The sequence below is a fragment of the Larimichthys crocea genome, chromosome XII (genome assembly GCF_000972845.2).
Source record: "Larimichthys crocea isolate SSNF chromosome XII, L_crocea_2.0, whole genome shotgun sequence".
Classification (NCBI taxonomy): domain Eukaryota; kingdom Metazoa; phylum Chordata; class Actinopteri; family Sciaenidae; genus Larimichthys; species Larimichthys crocea.
The window spans coordinates 2,145,840-2,168,435 of NC_040022.1; the positions used below are offsets into that span (position 1 = coordinate 2,145,840).

At 43.1% G+C, this 22,596-nt stretch overlaps 4 protein-coding genes across 5 annotated transcripts; 1 reads left to right on the top strand and 3 right to left on the bottom strand.

Moving 5' to 3' along the window:
- Nucleotides 1-303: 303 nt before the first annotated feature.
- atf4b (activating transcription factor 4b) lies at nucleotides 304-3,447 on the bottom strand. Its single transcript, XM_019257272.2, has 3 exons — nucleotides 3,270-3,447; nucleotides 1,759-2,217; nucleotides 304-1,671 (listed from the first exon to the last, which is right to left on the bottom strand). Exons 2-3 carry the CDS (start codon nucleotides 2,111-2,113, stop codon nucleotides 671-673), a joined length of 1,356 nt encoding a protein of 451 aa, XP_019112817.2. The 5' UTR covers nucleotides 2,114-2,217; nucleotides 3,270-3,447; the 3' UTR covers nucleotides 304-670.
- Nucleotides 3,448-3,727: 280 nt separating this feature from the next.
- LOC104924121 (extensin) lies at nucleotides 3,728-10,030 on the bottom strand. 2 transcript variants are annotated; one of them, XM_027285968.1, is made up of 10 exons: nucleotides 9,694-10,030; nucleotides 7,738-7,818; nucleotides 7,426-7,575; nucleotides 7,203-7,346; nucleotides 6,984-7,106; nucleotides 6,350-6,442; nucleotides 6,215-6,274; nucleotides 5,478-5,854; nucleotides 5,249-5,303; nucleotides 3,733-4,831 (listed from the first exon to the last, which is right to left on the bottom strand). In XM_027285968.1, exons 1-8 carry the CDS (start codon nucleotides 9,694-9,696, stop codon nucleotides 5,702-5,704), a joined length of 807 nt encoding a protein of 268 aa, XP_027141769.1. In that variant the 5' UTR covers nucleotides 9,697-10,030; the 3' UTR covers nucleotides 3,733-4,831; nucleotides 5,249-5,303; nucleotides 5,478-5,701. The 2 variants fall into 2 exon arrangements, with proteins under 2 accessions (XP_027141768.1, XP_027141769.1); XM_027285967.1 differs by lacking the exons at nucleotides 6,215-6,274; nucleotides 6,350-6,442; nucleotides 6,984-7,106; ... (2 more) ...; nucleotides 7,738-7,818; nucleotides 9,694-10,030 and adding an exon at nucleotides 5,974-6,208 and having other exon boundaries at nucleotides 3,728-4,831.
- A 2,073-nt stretch (nucleotides 10,031-12,103) lies between these two features.
- On the top strand, nucleotides 12,104-16,906 carry napsa (napsin A aspartic peptidase). Its single transcript, XM_019257261.2, has 9 exons — nucleotides 12,104-12,171; nucleotides 12,399-12,552; nucleotides 13,939-14,062; nucleotides 14,175-14,293; nucleotides 14,425-14,624; nucleotides 14,776-14,898; nucleotides 15,186-15,330; nucleotides 15,447-15,545; nucleotides 15,822-16,906. The coding sequence occupies exons 1-9, from the start codon at nucleotides 12,104-12,106 to the stop codon at nucleotides 15,981-15,983; spliced, it is 1,194 nt and encodes a 397-aa protein (XP_019112806.2). The 3' UTR covers nucleotides 15,984-16,906.
- On the bottom strand, nucleotides 16,702-22,072 carry mief1 (mitochondrial elongation factor 1). Its single transcript, XM_010737337.3, has 6 exons — nucleotides 21,945-22,072; nucleotides 20,679-20,973; nucleotides 20,369-20,522; nucleotides 20,048-20,228; nucleotides 19,447-19,718; nucleotides 16,702-19,363 (listed from the first exon to the last, which is right to left on the bottom strand). The coding sequence occupies exons 3-6, from the start codon at nucleotides 20,513-20,515 to the stop codon at nucleotides 18,539-18,541; spliced, it is 1,425 nt and encodes a 474-aa protein (XP_010735639.2). The 5' UTR covers nucleotides 20,516-20,522; nucleotides 20,679-20,973; nucleotides 21,945-22,072; the 3' UTR covers nucleotides 16,702-18,538.
- Between the last annotated feature and the right edge of the window lie 524 nt (nucleotides 22,073-22,596).

The window sequence follows — 22,596 nt, forward strand, 5'->3', positions numbered from 1 at the left end:
CTGTTCACACTATAACTCAGGAGGTGGAGCAGGTCGTCCACTAATCAGGTAATCGGTGGTTTGACGCCTGGCTGCTCAAGTGTCCTTGAGCAAGATATTATATATAATGCTGGACCAGGGGGTAATAATGAGCTCAGTTGACAGCTGATGCCATCAGTGTATGAATAGATGTGGTCATGAGTTGTTAATTTACCATTTATATATCTATAACAATATGACACTGTCGTTATGAATCCTACAGCTAACCACTATCCTCCCAATATTAATTATTCATGCCTATAAAGACACACCAGACGACTTCAATCCAGTTTCAGACTCTTTATTGAGTTTCATAATACATACGGTTTGGTTATACTACGATACGCACACATTAAAAACACATCCTCTCTTGCAGAGATCATGTGATATACAAACATTACGAGAACACAGCACACATGTATGTATACTGAATGGAAAATACTTGACCTACTCTAAACATAAGTGTACTATTATATTTAATACCAGTGTTTAAATTTTAAAAAGCACACAAACGTCAGTGTTACTGTGCGTCTATAATGACATCAGACATGCTTGATACTTTTGATACTCATTTGCATTAAATAAAAACAAGCCGAGCCCATTTTAATTTCAACTTTTTAGTACACGCATCCGTCATTGTTAGGTCCAACCACTAGGGGGTAGCACTAAGACCTTTTTTGGTCCTGGCCGTCTGGACCTCCTCCATCAGCTCCTTGAGGTACTCGATCTCCCTGGCCATGGATTCGGCCTTCTCGTTCAGCTCCATGTTCTTCCTCTCCAACACGGCGTGCTCTTGAAGAAGCGCTTCCTGCTCGGTTTTCTTCTTCTGTCTGTAACGCGTGGCGGCCGTTTTATTCTGCTCCATCTTCTTTAGTTTCTTGGCCTTTGGCGCCTTCGGAGTCACTCGTTCTTCTCCACCTCCGCCCCGGAGGGATTTCACTCTGACACTGCCGCCGCTGGTGGAGGGTGGACTTGATTTATATGTGGGCTCAGGGTAAGGTCTGCTTCTGGTGGACTTTGTTGGAGAGGAGGAATGCACGACCTCTGGTGTGGTGGTTACGGTGGCGGTGGTGATTGCGACTTCCTTTTTCGGAGCCAGCACGAGAACAATACGGGTCGGTGAGAGGGAGAGTACGACCCTCTGGACCTGGGGGATGACAGTAGCCACCGCTGGCTTCACCTCGCTCTCAGAGACGTCCACTTCACTGCCCAGGTCCAAGGTGTAGACTGGGGAGGAGGGAGACTCAACCAAGGGGGAGGACGGGTCTGGAGAAGCGGGCTCGGACTTGATTTCCAGCTCTTCTTGTGGCTCTGGGACGCACAGCGGAGCAGTGGGAACATCCTGTTCATCAATGTAGGGTTCAGGCTCGTCCACTGTAATGACAGAGGGCTCTAAACAGACAGTGGGGACAGAGGGAGGAGGAGGAGGCACGCTCGGGAGAGAAGCAGAGGGAGGACTCAAGAGCACGGGAGTTGAGAGAGTTGGCACTGGGAGGGAGTCGAGCTCCATGGGGACATCCAGGGAGGCTAGGAGGTCTTCTGGAGAGCTGGGGGACTCGTGGGTAGGACTGCAGGAGCCAATCAGAAAGTCCAGGTCTAACTCACTCAGATCCACCCGCTCAGCCATCCAGTCCAGGTCACCGAACATATCCTCTGTGGAGGCGAACGAGGCATATATTAACACGGTGTCTGCACAAAGAGATGGTTTTTAATTCATGTATAACATTTCAGAATCATTACCTTTGCTGCCATATGAGACGGATTGTCTCAGCTGACCAGGGTGGCCCAACCAGGGGAGGGAGGGCAGGTCAGACTCCATCCCAACTTTGTCCCCCTGGAAGAGGACGGCTGGCGGCGAGGGAGGAGGAGAGTAGAAGGGAGGGGGTGAGGAGGAAGAAGACAGTGATGAGGAGGTGAGGGGCGACACAGGTGAAGCGTCGCCCTCCAACGAGGCACCTCCTCTGTCCTGTAGTTCTTCCCGATCAGGGCGAACAGGTAGGAGGTCCATGGGGTCAGCCATGGGAGAGGAAGGTCCCCAGAGATGGACCTCCATGTCTTCCAGGCCAAACTGTGAGTTTGTCATCATCATGGTCATAGTGGCTGTTGTTGGTCACAAAGGGAGCACGCGACGATGCTAGGAAAGTTTCGAACTCTTTTATGCTGTCGAATGCAGCAGCGGTGAGGGTTTCCACGAAGGACCTGAGGAATAAATGCAGCAGCGGTGAGGGTTTCCACGAAGGACCTGAGGAATAAAACAAAACATTTGTGGTGAGAATTGTAAAAAAAAATAAATAAAAAAGATTATAATAATAATAAAAATATATATATATATATTTTTTTATTTTATTATATTTTTAAACTACAGTGTACGCCACAAATAAAATCTTCACATTACTTTTAAAAAATTTAATTAATTAACCAGACTTCAATCAATGGGAGCTCCCATTCCGATGATACCAAGATGACAAATTCCTAAATGTATTTTTTTTCATACCAACCTATCAAGTCAGTGCTAAGATTTATCAAACTAGAGTCAAATATGACTAAGGAAATGCTTTGTCACTGATTTTAACAACATACCCCCATCAATGTGTTTGTTTTGTTGTTGTACAATGATGCAAAAAATGATTCCAGCAAGGAACTCTGGGTAATGTAGTGTTATTAAGCGCAACACTGCCCCCATCACTGCAATGCACCTGGTGTACGTCACGTGTTTCCACCCAGATACCGGTCTTATGACTCTGACGTCAGTCTGTCTCCAAACAGGGTCAAACGCGGACTCCCCCCTCCCTCCTCCCTCCCTCACTATAAAAGCAGCCACACTTTCTGTAATCCACCCGCCTACACAAAGCCGCCATTTTGCCATAAAAAAGAGGAAACGAACATTTTCTGTCTGCCACGTCGACAGTCCTCTCAACGACACTTTAAAGGTATATAAGAATCACAACGATGACGAATATAATCAACAGTCTAAGAAAATTTAATAATTAATACTATTGTCTCAACTTAGCTTTTCATTTTACATTTTAATACATAATAAAATCACTAAATTAAACTTTTATTCGATGTGAATCACGTCAAATTAACCGTTGGCCTTCAGGTTACGTTAAACCAACGTTCGAAAAACGTTAAGATCGAAGTCTGTGCTCGCGCTGCTAACGTTAGGCTGTTGGGAGCGCGTGGCCACCTCTAGGCCGGGGACAGCTGTCATCGATAAAAATAAACATTAACCGGTAAAAATTAATACTTACGACATGTTTGCTGAATAAGAAGTGACTCAGTGCACTGGTTGGATGCACTGTTTTGTTTGCGGCTGGGTCGCGGCGCACTTTTACACTGCCATTTCGGCAAAAATAGAGCGATGTTCAACAAGGCGGTCACTTCAGGTCGTTTCTTCCTCGGGATGGAAAATGGCGAACGCTGTGACGCGGCCGCTGATTTAAAGCTGCTAAAAAAAAACAGGTGCCGGATGTATCCTTCCGACGTGCTCTCAGTATCACTCCGCCTGTGTTTTGTAATCTACATTCAGTGCATAGTCTGCTGTCAGACAAAAAACAAGTAGTCCCTGTTACTAAACTACGTCGATACAAGGTTATTTTAAATTAATTATATTAATTCTGACTTTTAGTTAGTTTTCACACTTGAATCTATGAGTTACATTAACACCCATCTCTTGTACATTAAAAATAGTCTTTCTTAAGAATAGATACATATAAATAGATAGATTTATCTTTATTAATTAAAATTAGGTCATCACAGCAGTCCAGTATATTTGAATACAATAAAAATACAATAGAATAAAATATTGAGGTAGAAAATATAGAAAATAAGAAAGGGACAAGGTTCCTCTACAAGGTATCAAGGTAACATCTACAATACTGTTACACTCTATCTTTTGTTTTTGTCAAATGGTGTTGTTTTAACGTGCACTTGGTTGGAAATATGGTAAAATAAAATATAACCCACTATGATACTCGCACATACACATTAGGTTCTGGGAATATGACATATTTCTCAAAATATAATAGGCATTTAATCACAAATTCCACCGATTGAAACATTTACAACACATAGCTTGCTCACTCTATGTCACACATACAATTCGAACGTTTCCCACAAAGAGTTCATGTGATCCAGGTCATCCTGCAGATTTTCAGCCAGCAGGTGAACCCTACCAGAAAACTTGCTCTCATTTGACTTCTTCAGCTTCTGACCACCCTTTTTTGTGAAGTACTGATCCAGTTCATGAATAAAAGCCTTAAGCAGTTTCTCAGGCGACGCCAGCCGGGTGTTTGCAGAACCCTTCCTGGCATTGTTTGTGAGCACATACTTGGACAGGTGTGCCATATTCACTGCATCAGCCTGAACTCTGGCCCTCTGCAACCTGGGAAGGTCGTGCCTTCGCAGCTCGTCCATCCCAGAGAGGATAAAGTCCATCCCAGAGAGGATAAAGTCCAGACATCGCTCCAGGTCGCCAACCTCGTTTATATATTGGAACGCCAGCGTTTCAACTCTCGCCTTATTCACAGACTTCTTTTTGGCCTTAGCATTGGCGCCAAGCACCATACCAACACCAACAGCCATAGCAATCAGCGAGAGACCCAAGGTAAAAGGCACCATGGCAACACCTACTACTATAGCCACCACTCCCGCGGATTCAATTTTTTGGGTTTTCTTCTGCACCTTGTCCAGGCTGCGGCAGATGGAGTTGAACTCTGTGATGATCTCCTGCAGGGTTTCCTTGCGTTTCATCAAGAGAAGGTTGTAGAGACGGAGGGCTTTTTTCACATTCATGGCTCTCTCATTGAATGATCTGTACACAGACAGAGACAGAAAAGACATAATTAAATCTGTCTTTATCCAACTCGTTTAGTTTAAAATCAGCCAATTAACTTAAGTAATTTTGACCATATTGTGATTAGATATTTAGGACAGTGAACCATAAAACTGTATGCTCCAATCAGACTTTATTTGCAAAGCACTTTTCATACAACCAAAATGTAACAAAAAGTGCTTCACACAATAACACAGAGACCATTAATTGGTAAAGTCAACAGGAGACACAGAAATGTAAAGTGGTATGTCATCAGCATAGTGGTGAACATTTATGCCTAACCCCTGGTGTTGGCGTTTCCATGTGGTAGCATGTAAATCTTGTTACATGAAACTAAAATAACGTCACCAGATAACAGAAAATGTATGAGGAATCCATATGTTTCCATGTGGTTACCTGATTTCTTCCTCTAAACTGAGCCCATAGAATGACGGAGCCATTAAATGAGATTCTGTTGGAGTGACAGCACAGAAATAAATTAAATACTGCTCTTTAATACTGAAGACACTGACATGTTATGCATCTTTGCATAGTTACTGATTTATCTATTAGACTTTTATTTTAAGATGAATTAATCACTGGTAGTCAATAAAAGAAGGGAAAAAACACCCAAATTTGAACTTACTTGACTCTCTTTGCAACCATCTCAGCATCATTTTGATGTCCTGAGGGAAAACATTTTCTCGTTAAACAAAATGTTGCGAGAGACGATTTTTCTCATAAAAACCTGTTTAAGCTTTTAATCGGGATAAATCCCAGTTCATTTGCAGGTGAACACAGCAATAGATTAACAGATCAGAACTAAACTAAAGCCTCTAAATACTCTAATACAGAAATATAAGATACTTTTTAGAGTGTACACACACAGACACACACTCTCACCGTCACATGTTCATCAGTATCTGGCAGAACTGGCAAATAATCAGGATGCACGGTGTTCTCTGACTCTGGCTGTAATGTTCTTGTTGAAGGTGGCCTGAATGGAGGTAGCGGAGGTCCGGTCTGTAATAGATCAAAAACAATTTATCAGTTTATAAATGTTCATATACAACCATGCTCACCAGTAAATCAATTGCTCATTCTTGATTGGTCAATAAAAGAAGAAAGTTGGTAAAGCTCACTTTATATTTATACAATGTAAGTACTGGATCAGGTGGGGGAGCAAACAGCTTTCCGAAAATCTGCATGTCATGCTGACGTATGTTTCTGATAATGTCACGGAAACTCGTATACGTTATGAGTTTCCACCAACATGCACAACAAGCATGTATTTCTGCAACATTTGCTGCTGTTTTGGCACCCGTCCAAGTAACTGTTGTTGTCTGGTGACTGTCATACCTGTGGAGGCGAGGTTTCACTTACTGAATGTGGAAGGGTGGGCTGCCAAGCTGGAACTGCAGGTCTGTCTGGGTAGTATAAGTCCTGAAGACATTTACATTGTGGTTGAGTAATGCGGTTGAATAGAATCAAAACTTTGACTTTAAGCTTGCAATTTACCGTTGAATGATCAGGAGTCCAGTAGAGACCTACTTCCTCAACCGAGAAAGCTGCTGACGAAGATCTGGATTGCCAACTCCCATCATTGAAAATCTATCCAAGGAAATATGAACGAGATGAAAATGACTATACAGTATAGTCACGCAAAGAAAAACTGGTTCTTGGGAAACATTTTGTTCTTAAGAACCCTTTCTGCTGCTCCTCATGGCTGTGTGTAGAACTGATTGTTGTGGTGTCATTTTTCATTGTAAAGGGTGATAATCCACAACTAATTTTTAAAAAGAGAGTGAGAGAGAACAATTAAAATGTGATAAACATTTATATAAAGTAATAAACAACTTCACTGAGTATGTATTTTAGTGATTTTATTTTTTAATGTATCCAATAATGCGTTAAAAGTCCAATATTTTAATTCAAATTATTATATATTGTACCTTGAATAAACTCAGGGAGAAATACTGGTTAGACTAAATTCTGGGAAGTAAAAAGTTCCTTGTAGAGCTGGAAAATGTTCCCCTATCGCAGCACCATGAAGAACCATTTCAGACTCTCACTGGAAGGGTGTTCTTGGGACAACTGACTGAAATGACCATCAGTCTGTGATTTTCCGATGTGTCTGAAAGAAGTCAAGTACCTCAGGTTCTGGCCTCACTGTAGACAGTGGTTTATAGATACAGTTGGAGGGAGGAGGAGGAGGGAATGCAGGCCGCGGTGGAGGTGGAGGACATTTTATTGTTTCAGTACTCGTTGCTGGAGGCTAGCACAAGGAAGAAGGAAGAAGAGTTTAGTCATAATTAAAAAAAAAAAAACTCCATGTAGTCATTTTTATGATTTAGTTTAAAATATCACACACATTCAAAGCTGTATTGGGATTTGAATTCACGCATTGATGGCCTTCTGCTGGGGGTTTACTCAAGTTCACATATTTGCTCATTGGTGGTCTGGGAAGAGGAGGAACAGGCTGAGGCTTCTTGTGGTCTGCAGGTTGTTGTGAGCTCTGACGACAGAGGAACATTAAACATGCTAATTTAACACACTGTCATGAGCTAATGAATATCAAAAAGTGTTCAACTCACATCTGCATTGGTTGTATCGCTGGTTCTGTCCACAGAGTCAACAGTGGTGTTGTTGCTGGTGTCGCACTTGGCCTTTAGTTTTATTTTAGACCAGGGTCGAGGCACAGGTTTGGCTTTAACTTCTTGCTGGGTTTCATCGGTGACAGCACCCTGAGAAAAAAAAAAACAGTATCACAACAGATAAAAAGTTCTATTTTTACACCACCTTCCTATAAAGATGGCTTTGATAAGATACAGACGTGCCGAAGGCCTGTCAGTAGTTCATGAATTTAGATTTTAACAGTAGTAGTAGTAACAGAAGTGCATGTTTACCAGTAACGTGTCTGGGTCTTCATACAGTTGGACGTCATATGAGTTGGACTTCTTCAGGCTTTTCTTCAGAGGCTTGAGAGGCTTAAAAGTGAAATAAATTCATTCTCGTCATTAGAGCAAAGGCTGCCAAACAAACACATGCACCGTGTTGTGTTTCCTTTTATATATCCTTACATAACGACATAATAGTTTCTTTTATCTGATTTCTATGAGGAAGGTTTCAGTCCCCGTCATCCTCTTATCTCCAGACACATCCGCATTTTAACCACAAATATTCACCGGTAAGGGTTCCTCCTGTTCAGCTCCTTTTAGTCACCGGTTACATTATGTGTGGTATTCCCATGCCTGACCACAGGAATAACATGCAACATACAGTGCATCAAGATCGGAAGGTAACCAGAACCAATCTGCTGCGAAACAACTAATCACAAACATTTGCCAGGATGGACCCCAGGCTCATGTCCCGAAGGCCCTGCACCCACCAACTGGCAGGAGTATTCACAGAGAGATATTTAACCTCCACATTGTCTCCATCCGCTTTAAATCCACCACCATCATCCCCATTCCAAAACAAGTTGATGACTTACTGGCTTTCATTATTCTTTTTACAGACATGGACAAGCCACAAAACCATTGTATGGTCCAACAGCGTCTGCATGGCCTTTGACCTGGGGTCCCAGCAGTACCTCCCTGTACTGCCCCTAACCCTAACCTAATACCTCCACCTGCCAGGGAGTTCCTGTCCCTGAGGGACACATCAGCCTGTTCTCGCTCGGATACAGGAGTCACACATCACGCACCAGCAGGTCTTAAGACTACTGAACAAATAAACACAGCTTTGCCTTTTATACATTTGTTTTTTTAAAACACATATATGATTATTGTTCTTTTGTAATGAAGCTTGTATAACCGGAGTGACAATCCTGACTCTTGTGCTTCAATGGTGCATATTTTCAGTCACATTTTAAATGAAATGAAATGACCACAAATCAGCCGGCACACCTTCAGCACAGAGATTTCAAGGCCCAGTTAGTAATCCAAGTCTTATACTTACGTACTTTTACTTTTCAATGCAGGGCGTTTACTTGTCACAGAGTATTTTAACAGTGAACAGATGTTTTAGTTTCATAGTCCTGGTGCTGTGCAGGCAAGTCAAAATGTCCAGAGCAGTTTAAAACAGAAACATGAGATGCTGAGTAGCACCGTAGTGTCATAACAGTGCAGTGTTTAACCGGGTTTTTAACCTGTAAATCATGGTCTTTAAGGAAGTTGGCACGTGCATGTATACTAGAGATTTCCTAGTACCGTAGCTCTTAAATAATTTCTCTTTCCTCCTGTTGACACTTTGAGTATCATACTCCTTTCTTATTGTACACTTTTGTACAGTTATTACAGACTCTCTCTCTCTAATGTGCTGTCACACAGAGCTGTCCTACATCCTGAAGTTTGTGTAGTCGCCTAAAAAAACAGTACAGTAGTTGTTTAATCAGTAGGATTAAGGCATGCTGTATTCACATGCTTATACCCCTGTTTTGTTGCATGAAACAGGCGTCTCATAGTTCAGTTTACCAAGAACTAATCGATTAAATCAATCAGACTTTATTTGCAAAATTCCATCCATCCCAGCTGGAACTGGTACACCCTGGAGCAGTTACCAGATCATCATAGGGTTGACAGATAGAGACATTAAAAAAAAATAAATGTAAAAATGTGAGTTAATAATTTAGAGCTTCATATATATTACATCAAATCTGTTAGAAATCATTTATTCATTAAATTTGTGTTACCTGCACATTACATGTGGTGGCATGTTTCTTTAGCAGGGTGAGACTAACACAATGCAACCAGACAAGAGCAGATACACTCTTCTTTGTCATGTATCTTTAAAGCTTAACTCTGTGTTGTAACATATATAAAACAAACTGATAGCAAACAGAATAAAGAGCTTGTTCTTACCATTATGGTCCAGTGTACAAGCCGTTATTATCACTTTTGAGTTTGATCCTTTAATTTTGTATCCAGCATGAGAAACGGCTGTGCAGCTCGTCCGGCCACACATGCCATAGATGGCTTGTGTCGGCGTCATCCAACTTAAGTAGTCACAAAGGTGTGATGTCACAACCAAGACAACAATGTGGGTAGATTTTCTCCGTTCTGCTCAACATATACAGAAACAACAAGCGCAAGAAATATGTCAATCAGACACCAAGATTCATCAGATAAGACAATGACTTGACTTACACTCATTCTCTAGAGACAAACTAATTAACTAACTAACTCCAAACTGACCTCCAACAAACAGCCTAAAGTTCTCTAGTTTACTTTGTGTAGACGAGTAATTATTGTCAATAATAATAATTATTGTCAATAAACTGAGGTTTGATTGATGATGATGTGTATGTGTGTGATTTTCTTGTGTGCAAACCGGCCTTTATGTTGAAATGTTCGAGTTTTCTGTGTTGGGGAATTCACCTAAAACTCGTTCAACAGGCTAAGTGAGTGTCTTTCCAGCAACTGCGTTCATGCTTTGCCATTCCAGGAAGAGCAGCTTGTGGAATGTCTCATTCTGAATTTGTAATTTACTGTGGTTCAGATTTAAAACTCATTATCATTCATAATTTTGGGTTGTTATTATTGAGTACTTTAGAAGGTAATTCCAGTCCATGACATGAGGAGTTCAATATTTAAAAAAATGTGCTCATCTGTTTTCTTGCTGAGAGTTAGATGAGAAGATTGATACCCTACTTAGGGTTGTTTCAATCACAGTCACAATCACAGACGGGTATCATTCTTCTCATGTAATTAACAGCAAGGAAGTGAATGTATTTCCCAAAACCTTTCCTTGTCATGGATAGTGCAACGATGCAAACAATGCTATAATGTCATCTGTGTCTCTGAATAAACTGTTCTTTTTGCAGTTTTACATTTTTTATTTTAATAGTGGATGGGAGACAGGAAATAAGGACATTGGGCAGTGTTATTGAGGAAATTGAGGTTGCTGGAAAGTGAAGCCAGCTTGGAATAAAAATAACTGCAGTTCCTCAAACGTCCAGTTGAGGCTGGCTCCAGAAGTGAGTCAGTCTCCATAAGTCCCCATGTTCAAATGTCCAACTTCACAGCAGAAATAAACATGTTTACAGCCTGGTACAAAAAACTGTTTTGGTCTCTATAGCTAATTTCCCCATTCATGAAAACTACATATTTTTTAAAGTTAGTTTGATTACTGAGGGTGGCAGGTGCCACAATAACGAGATAATCAGTTTGTTGAGGCAACAAAATAAAAAATATGTAAAGTTTGCACAGAGATCTAGTTTATCTTTATGGATTATATTTATCACGAATTAACAGGAGGCCTGTCGACATATGACATCCTTCATCTTGTGCTGCTAGAGTGATGTGTTTTTACCAAAAGCACAAGAAATCGTTAAAATAACACTTTTCTTAAAGGGAATTTGGTGCAGGGAGCTTTAGTTTAATTCAAACTGCAAATATGTTTATTATTATGATTCATGTTTCTTTTTTTTTTTTTTACAATAGAGCACTAGTTAACTGTTAAGTATGGTAAGATTGACTGCTGTTAATTGTTGCCTGAGTCGGTCTCACATTCTGCCGAACTTTAAACCCAAAGATAACACCCCAAATACTGCACGCCCCAGAATTAGTCATAGAGAATGTCTTTATTCATGCAGATGTTATTGTCAGCATATTCTAGTCTGGAGACACAGATGTCTGTTTATGCAGATTGTAACGTCAACAGCAAGATATCTATTATGTCTAGGAAGGCAGCAATTAGATATGGGGGCACCCAGTCAAAGACAAACAATTAATACTGCTGAGGACCTCAAGGCCCACACGTGACCTTGTGTAACCTAAGGATAGAAAATTCCATAACATTAGTTACTGGTTTAATTAAACTATCTATCTATCTATCTATCTATCTATCTATCTATCTATCTATCTATCTATCTATCTATCTATCTATGTTATCTTTCTTCTTAGCTTTAGTCTGTATAGTTAGGTTTTTATATATATATATATATATGAAGTTTAATCAGGTGGATTTGTATGTTCCAGTACGTGCTGTATCAGTATTGACTTCACATCTCTGCAACTCGTGACCATGAACACACCTAAATAGAGCGAGTGTTGGATTGACCAATCAGATCACGCCACTGACAGCTCTCCTCCAATCACAGAGCGACATAACGGAGGAGACCCGAGTGAATCCGGAGATTGCCGAAGCGCGTTCACTTCCCTGACTCGTGCGTCGTCAGTTGACACAGAGGTCCGTGTTTGCTCGCTCGTTAAAGTCGGAAACTGAACAAAACAACAAGAAAAGTTGGTTTTATCTCCACCAGGACGGACAATGGGTCGGCTGAACATGCTTTATATCATCGGGGCACTGCTGGTGACACAAACCGCCGCTATCATCAGGTAAAAAACGAGCTAACGTTACGTTTAAACCTGTTTTGAGCAGGTGCGCTAACTTCCTCTAATTAGCCTCGCTGCTAATTAACGTAGCCTGCTGTCATGTTGTTTACACTCATAATTCATCATTTACATGTGTAAAACTAAACCTGCGAACCAGGAAGGAGCCGCTTTGTTTTGGCGCTCATGCTCACCCTAAATTGATTTTAATTTGATTAAAACTTAATTTTCAGAGTCCCCCTTCATAAAACCAGAACCCTGCGCCGCCTCATGAGCGACAACGGGATGTCTGTGGAGGAGCTCCGGGCTCTGGCCAGCAGCACGGGGGCCCCGGACAGCTCTCCATCCCCGAAGCTGCCCGTGGAGAGGCTGACCAACTTCATGGATGTATGTGTGTTTCTAATTAGCGCCTCACTCATTATCTCACAACTCAAGTCTGCACTTAAAACCCACCTGTTTAAAAACAGACTTTTCCAACTGATTCAGTTGCATTGTCCCGTTTTAACCTGTTTTTAATGTTGTGTCCTTGTAATTTGATACTTTTATGGTTCTTTTTGTTTGTTTCTGTTATTTGCTGTCTGCTTTTATTTATTGTAAGGTGTCCTTGGGTGACAGAAAGGCACCTATGAAATTATTTATTATTATTATTATTATTATCTAGCCTTATTATATCAGCTTGATAGTGAGAGAGTGCCACATGTTGCTGCAGGTTAATCCAAAAGTTTGTAGCTGCAGACAGCACAGTGCTGCAAAAAGTAAAAGATTTAAGCAAAAGGAGTGGATGTTGAAGTAAATATTAGACTTATTAGGACCTCACACTATCATCACATGGTTGGTTTGTTGTCCTTTTAGATAGATAAATACTTTATTGAATCCATTAGAAGCATGTAAACATGCATTAATTAAATTCTACATTTCATTTTTAAAGATACATTTGATTAATTAAGTTAAACCTGCACAAAGATACAACAAAGAAATAAGACAACTTAAAGGTGGAGATTAAAAACTATAAACAGTTAATTAGGCTGTATGTAACGGATGAAAGTCACGCTGTTGTCCGTGCAGAGGTGTGGTGCAAATTGAGTCACGACTTGTGCAAAAATGTCAAACATTGCAGCGTGAAACTGTCGGTTTGTGTGTCGTCTTTTGTTTCCTCTGTAACTGAGAGCTGTTGTTCAGGCTGAAAGAGTTTCTGAGTCAGTCTGGAGCAGGAGGGAGACATATTTCTAGATCTAGTTCAATATTTGAGCAGTATTAAGGAGGAAAAATGAAGGAATGATTAAGTAAATATTAGACTTGTGCACACTATCATGGCTTTTTTTTTACTTTAAATATCTTTGGTTTCCTGTTTTTGAATACTTTTCACAATGGGTGTGTGTCTGCCCGGAGTCTTTTAAAGATAAATACAGTTACTGTTACATTTAGTCATTTAGCTGCAGCTTCTATCCAAAGGGAAACAATCAAGGTACAATGTGACAAGAACATGTCAGTGTGCAGGCTTGGAGAGTGCTACAGTAGTCGAGTCGTGAGACACCTCAGCCTGTATCAGGAGTTGAATAGCCATTAGGTTGTAGTTGAGGCAACAAGATCAGAGAATGTTAAAGTGCAAGGTACAGGTGCGTTCACCTTGTTTGTAGTTTTATCTTGAAGGTACACAACACTTTGAACATATGGAATAAAAAGAGTTTATTCTGTGTTTGCTCGTGTACGTCAGACTTTAACGTTTAATCTTCTCAGCGTTTTATTTATATTATTGTCTTTGTGTCTCCTCAGGCTCAGTACTACGGGTCGATCAGCATCGGCACACCTCCGCAGGACTTCACCGTGCTGTTTGACACCGGCTCCTCCAACCTCTGGGTCCCCTCCATTCACTGCTCTTTCTTCGATCTCGCCTGCTGTGAGTTTGACTGAACATCCTCTCTGTGGTTACTTCCTGGAAGAAGCTCATTTGTGACCAAAATGTCACACTTTTTTTTTTTACTGCATGCATGTTGCCTTCCTCTCCTTAGGGCTCCATCATCGCTACAACTCGAAGAAGTCGAGCACGTACGTCCAGAACGGGACGCAGTTCTCCATCCGGTACGGCCGAGGCAGCTTGTCCGGCTTCATCAGCGGGGACACTGTCTCTGTGAGTTTCAGCTCGCTCACATAAAAACCTTTTGTTTGACTGCATTCCTCCGCTCTGGTGATCATGCCCTTCCTATCATTTCATAAACAGCCTTATGTGTTCTATGTATCCACTTCCTGTTGTGTTTGCAGATTGCAGGGATGCCTGTTCCCGCCCAGCAGTTCGGAGAAGCTGTGAAGCAGCCTGGCATCACGTTTGCAGTGGCGCGGTTCGACGGGGTCTTAGGCATGGCCTATCCGTCCATATCAGTAGCTAACGTGGTGCCGGTGTTTGACACGGCCATGGCTGCCAAACTCCTGCCTCAGAACATTTTCTCCTTCTACATAAGCAGGTTGGTTTCTGTGGAACAACAATCATGAATAATTTAATCGGCCACGTCTAGAACCGCTTTGTTTTTACGCCTAAACCACCGGCAGTTGTTAATTTAGCAACTGCCGGTGGTTTCTGCTTTTGTAACCCGGCGAGTTCTGCTTCTGTCGTAGGGACCCGAAAGCAACAGTGGGAGGAGAGCTGATCCTGGGTGGGACAGACCCGCAGTACTACACCGGAGATCTGCACTATGTTAACGTCACACGAAAGGCCTACTGGCAGATCAAGGTGGACGGGTAAGAAGGAAGTTTGTGGCTTCATTATTCTAAGGAACTGGTGTAATCCAGGTTGAGACACATTCTGTTCTGTTTGCCACAAACACAGTTCTCACTTTTTAGATTGCCTGTTCCTTAATCTGGTCATTTAAGATCTCATAAACATGGAGCATGAAAAGTAAATTTTTAACTGAAATGACTTTGGTAATTTCAAATCTGGTCTTTGGACTGTGAAATCATAAAGATTCAAGTTGTTTTCTTGGAAATAAACTGATGCATCTTGTCTGCTCTCTAATTTGCCTCCACAGAGTTCAAGTTGGCAACCAGTTGAGTCTTTGTAAAACCAGTTGCCAGGCTATCGTTGACACGGGAACGTCCCTGATGGTCGGACCTGCTGCGGAAATCCGAGCCCTGCAGAAAGCCATCGGAGCTCTGCCACTGCTGATGGGAGAGGTAGAACAAAGCTAACGCGCATGTTAAGAAGACACGATGGATGACAGCGTCTTTATCTCTGCTGTAGGTTGATGAATCATTGCACAACATTCTCTTGTCCTCTGTCTCCTTTGTAGTACTTCATCGACTGTAAGAAGATCCCGTCTCTGCCCGTCATCTCCTTCAACATCGGGGGAAAGATGTTCAACCTGACCGGAGAGGATTATGTCATGAAGGTACAGACTCACTTTAATTTAGTCCCTGGTGGTGATTTAAACCAATAAAAAAAGTGGATGCAGACAGACTCCCCCTGTAGCCTGGTTATCTCCTCCATCTTATTGGGGAGAGATCTTACATTCCCATGATAAGACGGTAAACATGGTTTGTAAGATCTCTTCCAGCTCTGTGTCGTCTTGGATCTCATTACAGCTACATGAGGAACAATTAACAGTGCCCAATAACTTGTGTTCATCTGTAAGTGTGACTGAATCTGTTCTCTCTCTCTGTTGCAGGAGACTCAGATGGGTGTGTCCATCTGTCTGTCAGGCTTCATGGCCATGGATATCCCTCCTCCTGCAGGGCCGCTGTGGATCCTGGGAGACGTATTCATCGGGAAGTACTACACTGTTTTCGACAGGACAGCTGATCGCGTGGGCTTCGCTCCTGCCAAATAACCTGCTGAGCACCGCTTGAATGAAACATGACTGTGAAGATCACGCAGAGCTAAAAGTAATCATGTAGCCTTATTTGATTTGCACCAAACCAAAGCATTTCATGATTGTTGTGTATCGCTGCGAGGGGGCTGGCTTACCACTGAAATATCTCACGCCTGCTTAGAATAGTGAAGTTTACACGAGAAGCTGGTTTCCAACGAGCGACATGCGACTTTGTACACATCCAGTGAGGAGCGCGGATGATTCCTGCCACTGACCAAAGCGACTGCTTCACTCTTTGTTTGTGAAGCTGGCAGGATTAAATCAGAACTGTGATGCACTGCAGATTTTTGGATATCATTTTGTTTCGCTCCTCAGCACATTTCCAAACGTTTAAGAAGCTTTTTGTACACTGAAGATATCTCAGGATTTTTCTTTTAACACTCCTTTGTGAATTTTATGACCAAATGTTACTGAATAAAACTTAAGTTGATTTTTTTTTTTAATGAGTTTAGATTGTAACCTGCTTCCTTTTGTTGACAAAAAACACAAAGATGAACCTGCAGGATGTCATTTATAACATTTAATGTTTAAGTATACAAAGTGCTGCACTGTTCAGCTCCAGAGCTGAACTGAAAGAAAAGAAGCTGGGAAAAATACACAGCATGCAACACAGCAGTATGATCTCCACCACGTAGAGGTAGTTTCTACTTTGGGTTTCTTAGTTTTATTTTTACAGTAACATACAAATGTGGCACAGTGACACTATTCCTTCAGCACAGTAGCATAAATTAGGTCTGCAAAGGAAGACTCAATGATTTCATACGAGCACATCCAGAACAAAGCACGATCAGTGGCTTCACAACGTGGAACTGAATCAAATAAATACTCGACTCTTGTTTGTTTTTTTGATTACAAATGTACAATAAATACAAAAATATTCACTTGTTTCTCCGTTATTATCCGGATGATTATTAACTAAATGCACAACAGAACTATAAACATATTGTACACTGTACAAACAGTGGGTTGGAGGGGACGCCTGCTCCACGTCACTGCCGTTTGTTCCCCTTTCTAAGGCTAAAAAAACGAGAGCAAGAAGCAACCACGCTTTCGTCATTTGGAGCGACAGTCTGGCTGATCCAAGATCAGACACTCGACGCTGATCCTTCTCCATCAGATCACGATCTAAGAGAGATTAGCACCTGTAATCTATTAATATACATGTAGGCGTAAGCGGCCTGCTAGTAGTGATGACTACATGTACATATGCCGCGCTAATACACGTTTGGCTACAAGATCTGATCTGTACGTCTAAATCAAAATAGACACGGATACAGAACTAAAGAGGCAACAACTGAAGTCAATACTGAGACTAAAAATCACCAAATGACAAAGCACTCCTGCAGGTTAGTATCATGTTTACAGCAGCACGGACAGTAGCTGGAAGACTTTAACTCCCCTTACTACAAGGATCCAGACTCAGATCAAGTGTATGCAACTTAGTATGGAAGGTGGTGATCTAAAAGGAAAGACGATCTGAGGTGGAGTTTAAATTAAAGCAGAAACCAGGACACACAAAGCTTAGGTCTTCCTCCCTACCTTCCTGTCACTTTTTCAGCTGTCTTGATCAAAATAAAAATAAAAAGGTACAAAAAAGCACCCAAAAGAAATGAAGAAACCACCCGTGATGAAGTGTAAAAACATGAAAATGAGTTAAAGCATATTTGACCTGTGCACCAAAGAAACAGAAGTGAGACTGAGGAAGAAAAACAGCCTTCATTTCAGGACACAAAGAGCAGCTCTGTCTCAGTCAGACAGTCACATGGAAACAGTTTCCAGTCACGCCGTTAATGAGTGAGATGATAAAACCTCGGTGTTGTATTGTTTCCAGAAATGGCATTACTTTATAATCAGGCTAGAAACGGACACGAACACACGACTCGAGTGGTTTGATTTCTAGATTAGTTCGGTAACACATGCAACGTTTTCACAGATCCCAGGAAACATACGTACATCTTTCTAAACGCAGCCACTGTATTAATGAAGTTCAGATCACATACACGTGAGGACAAAACAAAAGAAGTTCGTCTCTTTAAACTCAAGAACGTCGAGTCCGTCGGGCTGATCAACGATTTATTAGCTTTTTGGGTTGGCATACACACAATCAACATCACATCCTAATCCTCCTGACACAGTGGCACGACATTGAACCTGCATCCAACCGGTTTAAAAAGAGCTTGAATATAACGCAGAGGTTCAGGCTGCGTCTCACATTTCATGTGCTTCACCTCCGTCCTGATGATGTTTGGCCCTTTAACTTCATTAATACAATGGCTTAAGTGAGAGCCACACACACACACACGCGCGTGCGCACACACACTCCAGAGCCGTCGCTTAAAATATTATTTGCATGATCACACTTCTCAGACAGATGGCGTCATGTGTGTGTCGCGTTGTTCTGAAGAGAGAGGATGCTTCCATGCAGTTATTTTTGTGTTTTGTTTTTCTCCCTCCACCCCCACCTGGGTGCCTCCGTCACGGCTCGAGGTCGTCCCAACAAAACTGCTGTGTCGTCAGGGATGAGCAGTTCTCAGCAGCCCTTCTGGATCCGAGAGGGCGCAGTAGAGCGTGTACCCCAGCTCGTCCACTTCGTGTGGAGTCAGCTCGCAGAATAAGTTCACTTTAGGGCTGAGGGCGCACGGCAGCCTCCCGGCCTCTAGGTGTCCCACCAGCGCTCGTAGCAGCTGAAGGAAGCGGTCGGCCAGCGCCTCCTGTGTCCAGTCGCCTTCTTTTTCGCATAGCAACAAGATGGCGTTAGTGAGCTGGCTGGCGTTGAGCCGGTGAAGCGCCGGGTTCAGCTTGCACACGGCCTTCGCCAGCTTCAGACAGGCGCACCGGCAGCCTCCGTCCTCCTGGTCCAGCGCCCTGAGTCGCGCCGTCTCGGCCACGCGGAAGCTCTGCCGCCACAGGTTTTCGTGGCGCTCTGCGGCGAGGCAGTGAGGTTTGGCGATCAGCGAGGTCCCGTCCTCCATCACGAGCAACGGCAGGAAGTCCACGTACAGCTTCCGGTCCGTCTCGTACTGCACCTCCAGGGTCAGCGTTTCCGAGGGAACCACAGGACGGATGATGTAGTCGAGGACGCTCCCTATAGCCGGCCAGTTGATGGAGCCGGCCACGAGCTTGTCAAAGACCTCGAGGACTGATTTAGGCGAGAGGTAACCTCCGACCATGCAGCGGTCCCAGTAGCTGCTGTTCCTGGGAAAATACTCCAAATTCTCGCGGCGGACAAGCCAGAAACCCGGGACGTTCATGATGGTGTCCTCGCCGGGGATGGACGACCACAGGTTCTTCTCGAGGATAAGAGGCACCATGAGCTGGGCGTGGTCCGCTGTCACCACCTAGAAGACAGAGGAAGGAGTTACAGTTGTATCATGTGATCTTGCTTAAAGCCAAATCAAGACTCCTTTCTCTGAGCTCTTACCTGCAGGTCATCGTACAGACTGCCGCTCAGGTACATCTCTCTGAGCGGCATGTCGGGCAGTTTGGCATGAAGGAAGACTCGGAGCTCGGCGCAGATGTCCAGCGCCGCCCTCCTGGCAACAGCCTGCTCCTCGGCGGGGATGTTCACGTTGCATTGGTAGAACTCCCACAGATGCTCCTGCAGGGAAAGACGCATCCGAGCGCGAACCAGGTCCGACTGAGTGGCGCCGCTGCCTCCCACGGCAGATCGACCCACGGCTCTGCGCAGACAGTCTGAGGAGACGAGAAGCAGAAGATAAAATATTCATCTGCGATCTTTCTGTTTCCAACATTTCAGGTAATGATCATTGGAGGGAGTTGGGAAAGATGGACGAGGCGGAAAAACTACAATCTACTGGCTTCTATAGAAACATTGAAGCTTAAACTGCATGACTAACTACAGCGCTACAGAGAGCCAACACCCACTGTAAAGGAAGAACAAGATTCCTCCGAGGAGGCCGTCTGTCAACAGATACAATGACAGCTGGCTTAACGTCTGAACCACAAAAGATGAAAAACATTTGAAACAATGATAATTTAAATAAAAGAAGGGAACTTCTCACCTGGCTCGAAAGCATGTGAGGAAGTAGGCAGAGACTGCAGCGACCTGCTAACTGTGGACTTCATGTCGTGGTTCAGTACCCGCGGCGATGAGCCCATCCAGGCGGGCTCCTCCCAGCTTCTCTTTCCCGTCTGCTCCATCTTGGTGGGGCTGGTGGGAGCGCTTATGGCACGGTCATACATCTGCATGACAAAGAAGAAGAAGAAGAAGTGCGCACTGTTTGTTAGTTTGGATGTTCAGCACAAATCGACACACCGCTGCACAACCCTTCAACCTGAACGCAGCTTCAGATTCACACACACGGGAGATAAAGATCACTTACTCTTTTCACAGCGAGTGTTGCGATGCCGAGCATGGCCGCTCCTCCCACGCCCAACACCAGCTTGGCGTTGGAAAGCATGAAGTCGATGGCTGTGCCGATGCCATTGTCATCTTTCTTTCCTTTGCGGTCTCCGTTAACCCCCGCCATCCTGCCTCTGAAAAGGGATGACGAAGAGCAACATTGTTGCGTAACCAGATTCTCAAGTATGACAATGTTAAAGGCCTTTGACTCAGCAGCAATCAACGAGCAACCACACCCAACACACGTCATCTTTACCCCGGATCAGCTCACATAAAAAAAAAGTATTTACCTGGGAGATACGGCTCCAGGTGACCTTTAACCGACCTGAACCCCCCTACATAAGCCCACCCAGGCGGCTGCTGAGGAAGAACTGTCCCCTCTTCAGCGCGTCCTCCTTGTCTTCGGGTATGCTCAGAGTTTGGCAGCGGCGAAACTCGCGAGCCACGGCGCGGCGGTAGTAGTTACGGTCGGTGTACTGAAGGTGACGCCCTGCGCGGAGCAGCGACCGGTACAGCTCCAGCACGGCACCGCGAGACCAGCCGCCCATCAGGGATCGCACATGGAGAGGGGGGACACCCTGAAGCCTGGGGGGGAGAGGGAGGAGACGAAGGGAGAGGTTACATATTTTATCTTTTTGCTGTTGAAGTATTGACAGACTTTTTGTATGATAATAAATAGATAGACTATAAGTTATCCTGATATATAAACATGAATATCACATCTGCAGATCATCATGAAGTCACCGCTGATTATTAATCATCCATCTTTTGCCATAACAGACACTATTTGTTGTTGATGATGAAGTCATATTTTTGTCCACGTTTTATTTATCCTGCATGAAACAACAAGACAGTATCTCGGACGTGTGGGTTTTGTAGTCCGTCTTCTTGAACTTTGTAGTTTTTAACCACAGATTACGTCACATAATTACATCTTCTGGTGGAAGTCATGAGGTCACTGAAGTGTTTAGGAAAGGACACAGGAGGTAACTGTTTCAGACTATTGGATGTAAGTGGAAGGAGGTGGAGGAATGGGTGAAGGTCTATGGGTGGAGAAAGATTTATGAGACTGTGCAGGACAATAATCATGATATTTAAGGACACAGAAAGCTGAATTTACACACAAACATTGCTACATAGACTCTCTTCCATGTGGCTCAGCTCTGAGGGTTAAATCCACATTTTAGAGCACCACCTCCTCCTCCACCTTCCTCCTCCACCTCCTCCCAGCTGCGGCGTCAGCTCACACAGGCTACACCGCTCAGCTAACGTTAGCACCCGCTTTGAACCGTCTGAACACGGACTCCCTGAGCTCCATCCGCCCGCTGCGGGACAGCTGCTTCACCCGCATGCGGGGGAACGGTCAGTGAACCCGGTCAGAAAATGGCTGGCTCCGCGGAAAGTCACACATCTCTCCCCGGACTAGCCGCGTTAGCTCCGCACGCTAAAGTTAGCTGACCTCCGTGAGGAGACGCGGCCGTGGGAAGAGCCGCGGAGGACACGGAGCGAGAGAAAAACACGAACACACACGGAGGAGAAACACGAGGAGGACTCACGCTTTAGAAAGGAGAGCAAAGATTGTCCAGACAGAGGCAGAGACCTGCTCCTGCTCCTGCTCCTGCTCCTGCCGGGGGTCACACACGGAGCTGACGAGCGGAAACTAAAGCTGCAGATCCGGGTCATCACCGAGCCGTTACAACGCTCATTTCAAAATAACGGTTTAAAATAATTCAATGTTTATTATTATTATTATTATTATTATTATTATTAATTATTATTATTATTATTAGTGCTCATATATACGAGTATTAGGGCCACATTTTTTTAATGGAATTAATTACGAGATTAAAGTCATTATTAAATATGGCGAGTAATTAATTCTCGCCATATTCAATAATGACTTTAATGTGAAGTTGATCTTAACCTCAAATGTTTCATTATGTCAACCAAAAAAAAGCCAAATCTTACAGCCATACATATCTGACAATCCTAGCAGGACATAAATATTATTATAATTATTTATTATTATTATTATTTATTATTAGTAAATATTGCTATATATTACGACGGAGTATTAGGGCCACATTTAAATAAATAAAAAATTGAATTAATTACGAGAATAAGTCATTATTAAATATGGCGAGTAATTAATTCTCGCCATATTCAATAATGACTTTAATGTGAAGTTGATCTTAACCTTGTGTTCAT

What these genes read in the sequence shown, in the direction of transcription:
- atf4b (XM_019257272.2), bottom strand. Translation starts at nt 2,113, where the DNA reads ATGACCATGATGATGACAAACTCACAGTTTGGCCTGGAAGACATGGAG. An exon ending in CGTCTCATATGGCAGCAAAG is followed by an intron (nt 1,672 to 1,758) that starts GTAATGATTCTG and finishes TCGCCTCCACAG; the next exon opens with AGGATATGTTCGGTGACCTG.
- LOC104924121 (XM_027285967.1), bottom strand. Translation starts at nt 5,508, where the DNA reads ATGATGCTGAGATGGTTGCAAAGAGAGTCAA. An exon ending in ATGGTTGCAAAGAGAGTCAA is followed by an intron (nt 5,304 to 5,477) that starts GTAAGTTCAAAT and finishes TCACTCCAACAG; the next exon opens with AATCTCATTTAATGGCTCCG. An exon ending in AGTTTAGAGGAAGAAATCAG is followed by an intron (nt 4,832 to 5,248) that starts GTAACCACATGG and finishes GTCTGTGTACAG; the next exon opens with ATCATTCAATGAGAGAGCCA.
- napsa (XM_019257261.2), top strand. Translation starts at nt 12,104, where the DNA reads ATGGGTCGGCTGAACATGCTTTATATCATCGGGGCACTGCTGGTGACA. An exon ending in CAAACCGCCGCTATCATCAG is followed by an intron (nt 12,172 to 12,398) that starts GTAAAAAACGAG and finishes CTTAATTTTCAG; the next exon opens with AGTCCCCCTTCATAAAACCA. An exon ending in TTCTCCTTCTACATAAGCAG is followed by an intron (nt 14,625 to 14,775) that starts GTTGGTTTCTGT and finishes CTTCTGTCGTAG; the next exon opens with GGACCCGAAAGCAACAGTGG.
- mief1 (XM_010737337.3), bottom strand. Translation starts at nt 20,515, where the DNA reads ATGGCGGGGGTTAACGGAGACCGCAAAGGAAAGAAAGATGACAATGGC. An exon ending in CAACACTCGCTGTGAAAAGA is followed by an intron (nt 20,229 to 20,368) that starts GTAAGTGATCTT and finishes TTTGTCATGCAG; the next exon opens with ATGTATGACCGTGCCATAAG. An exon ending in GTCTGTACGATGACCTGCAG is followed by an intron (nt 19,364 to 19,446) that starts GTAAGAGCTCAG and finishes TCTGTCTTCTAG; the next exon opens with GTGGTGACAGCGGACCACGC.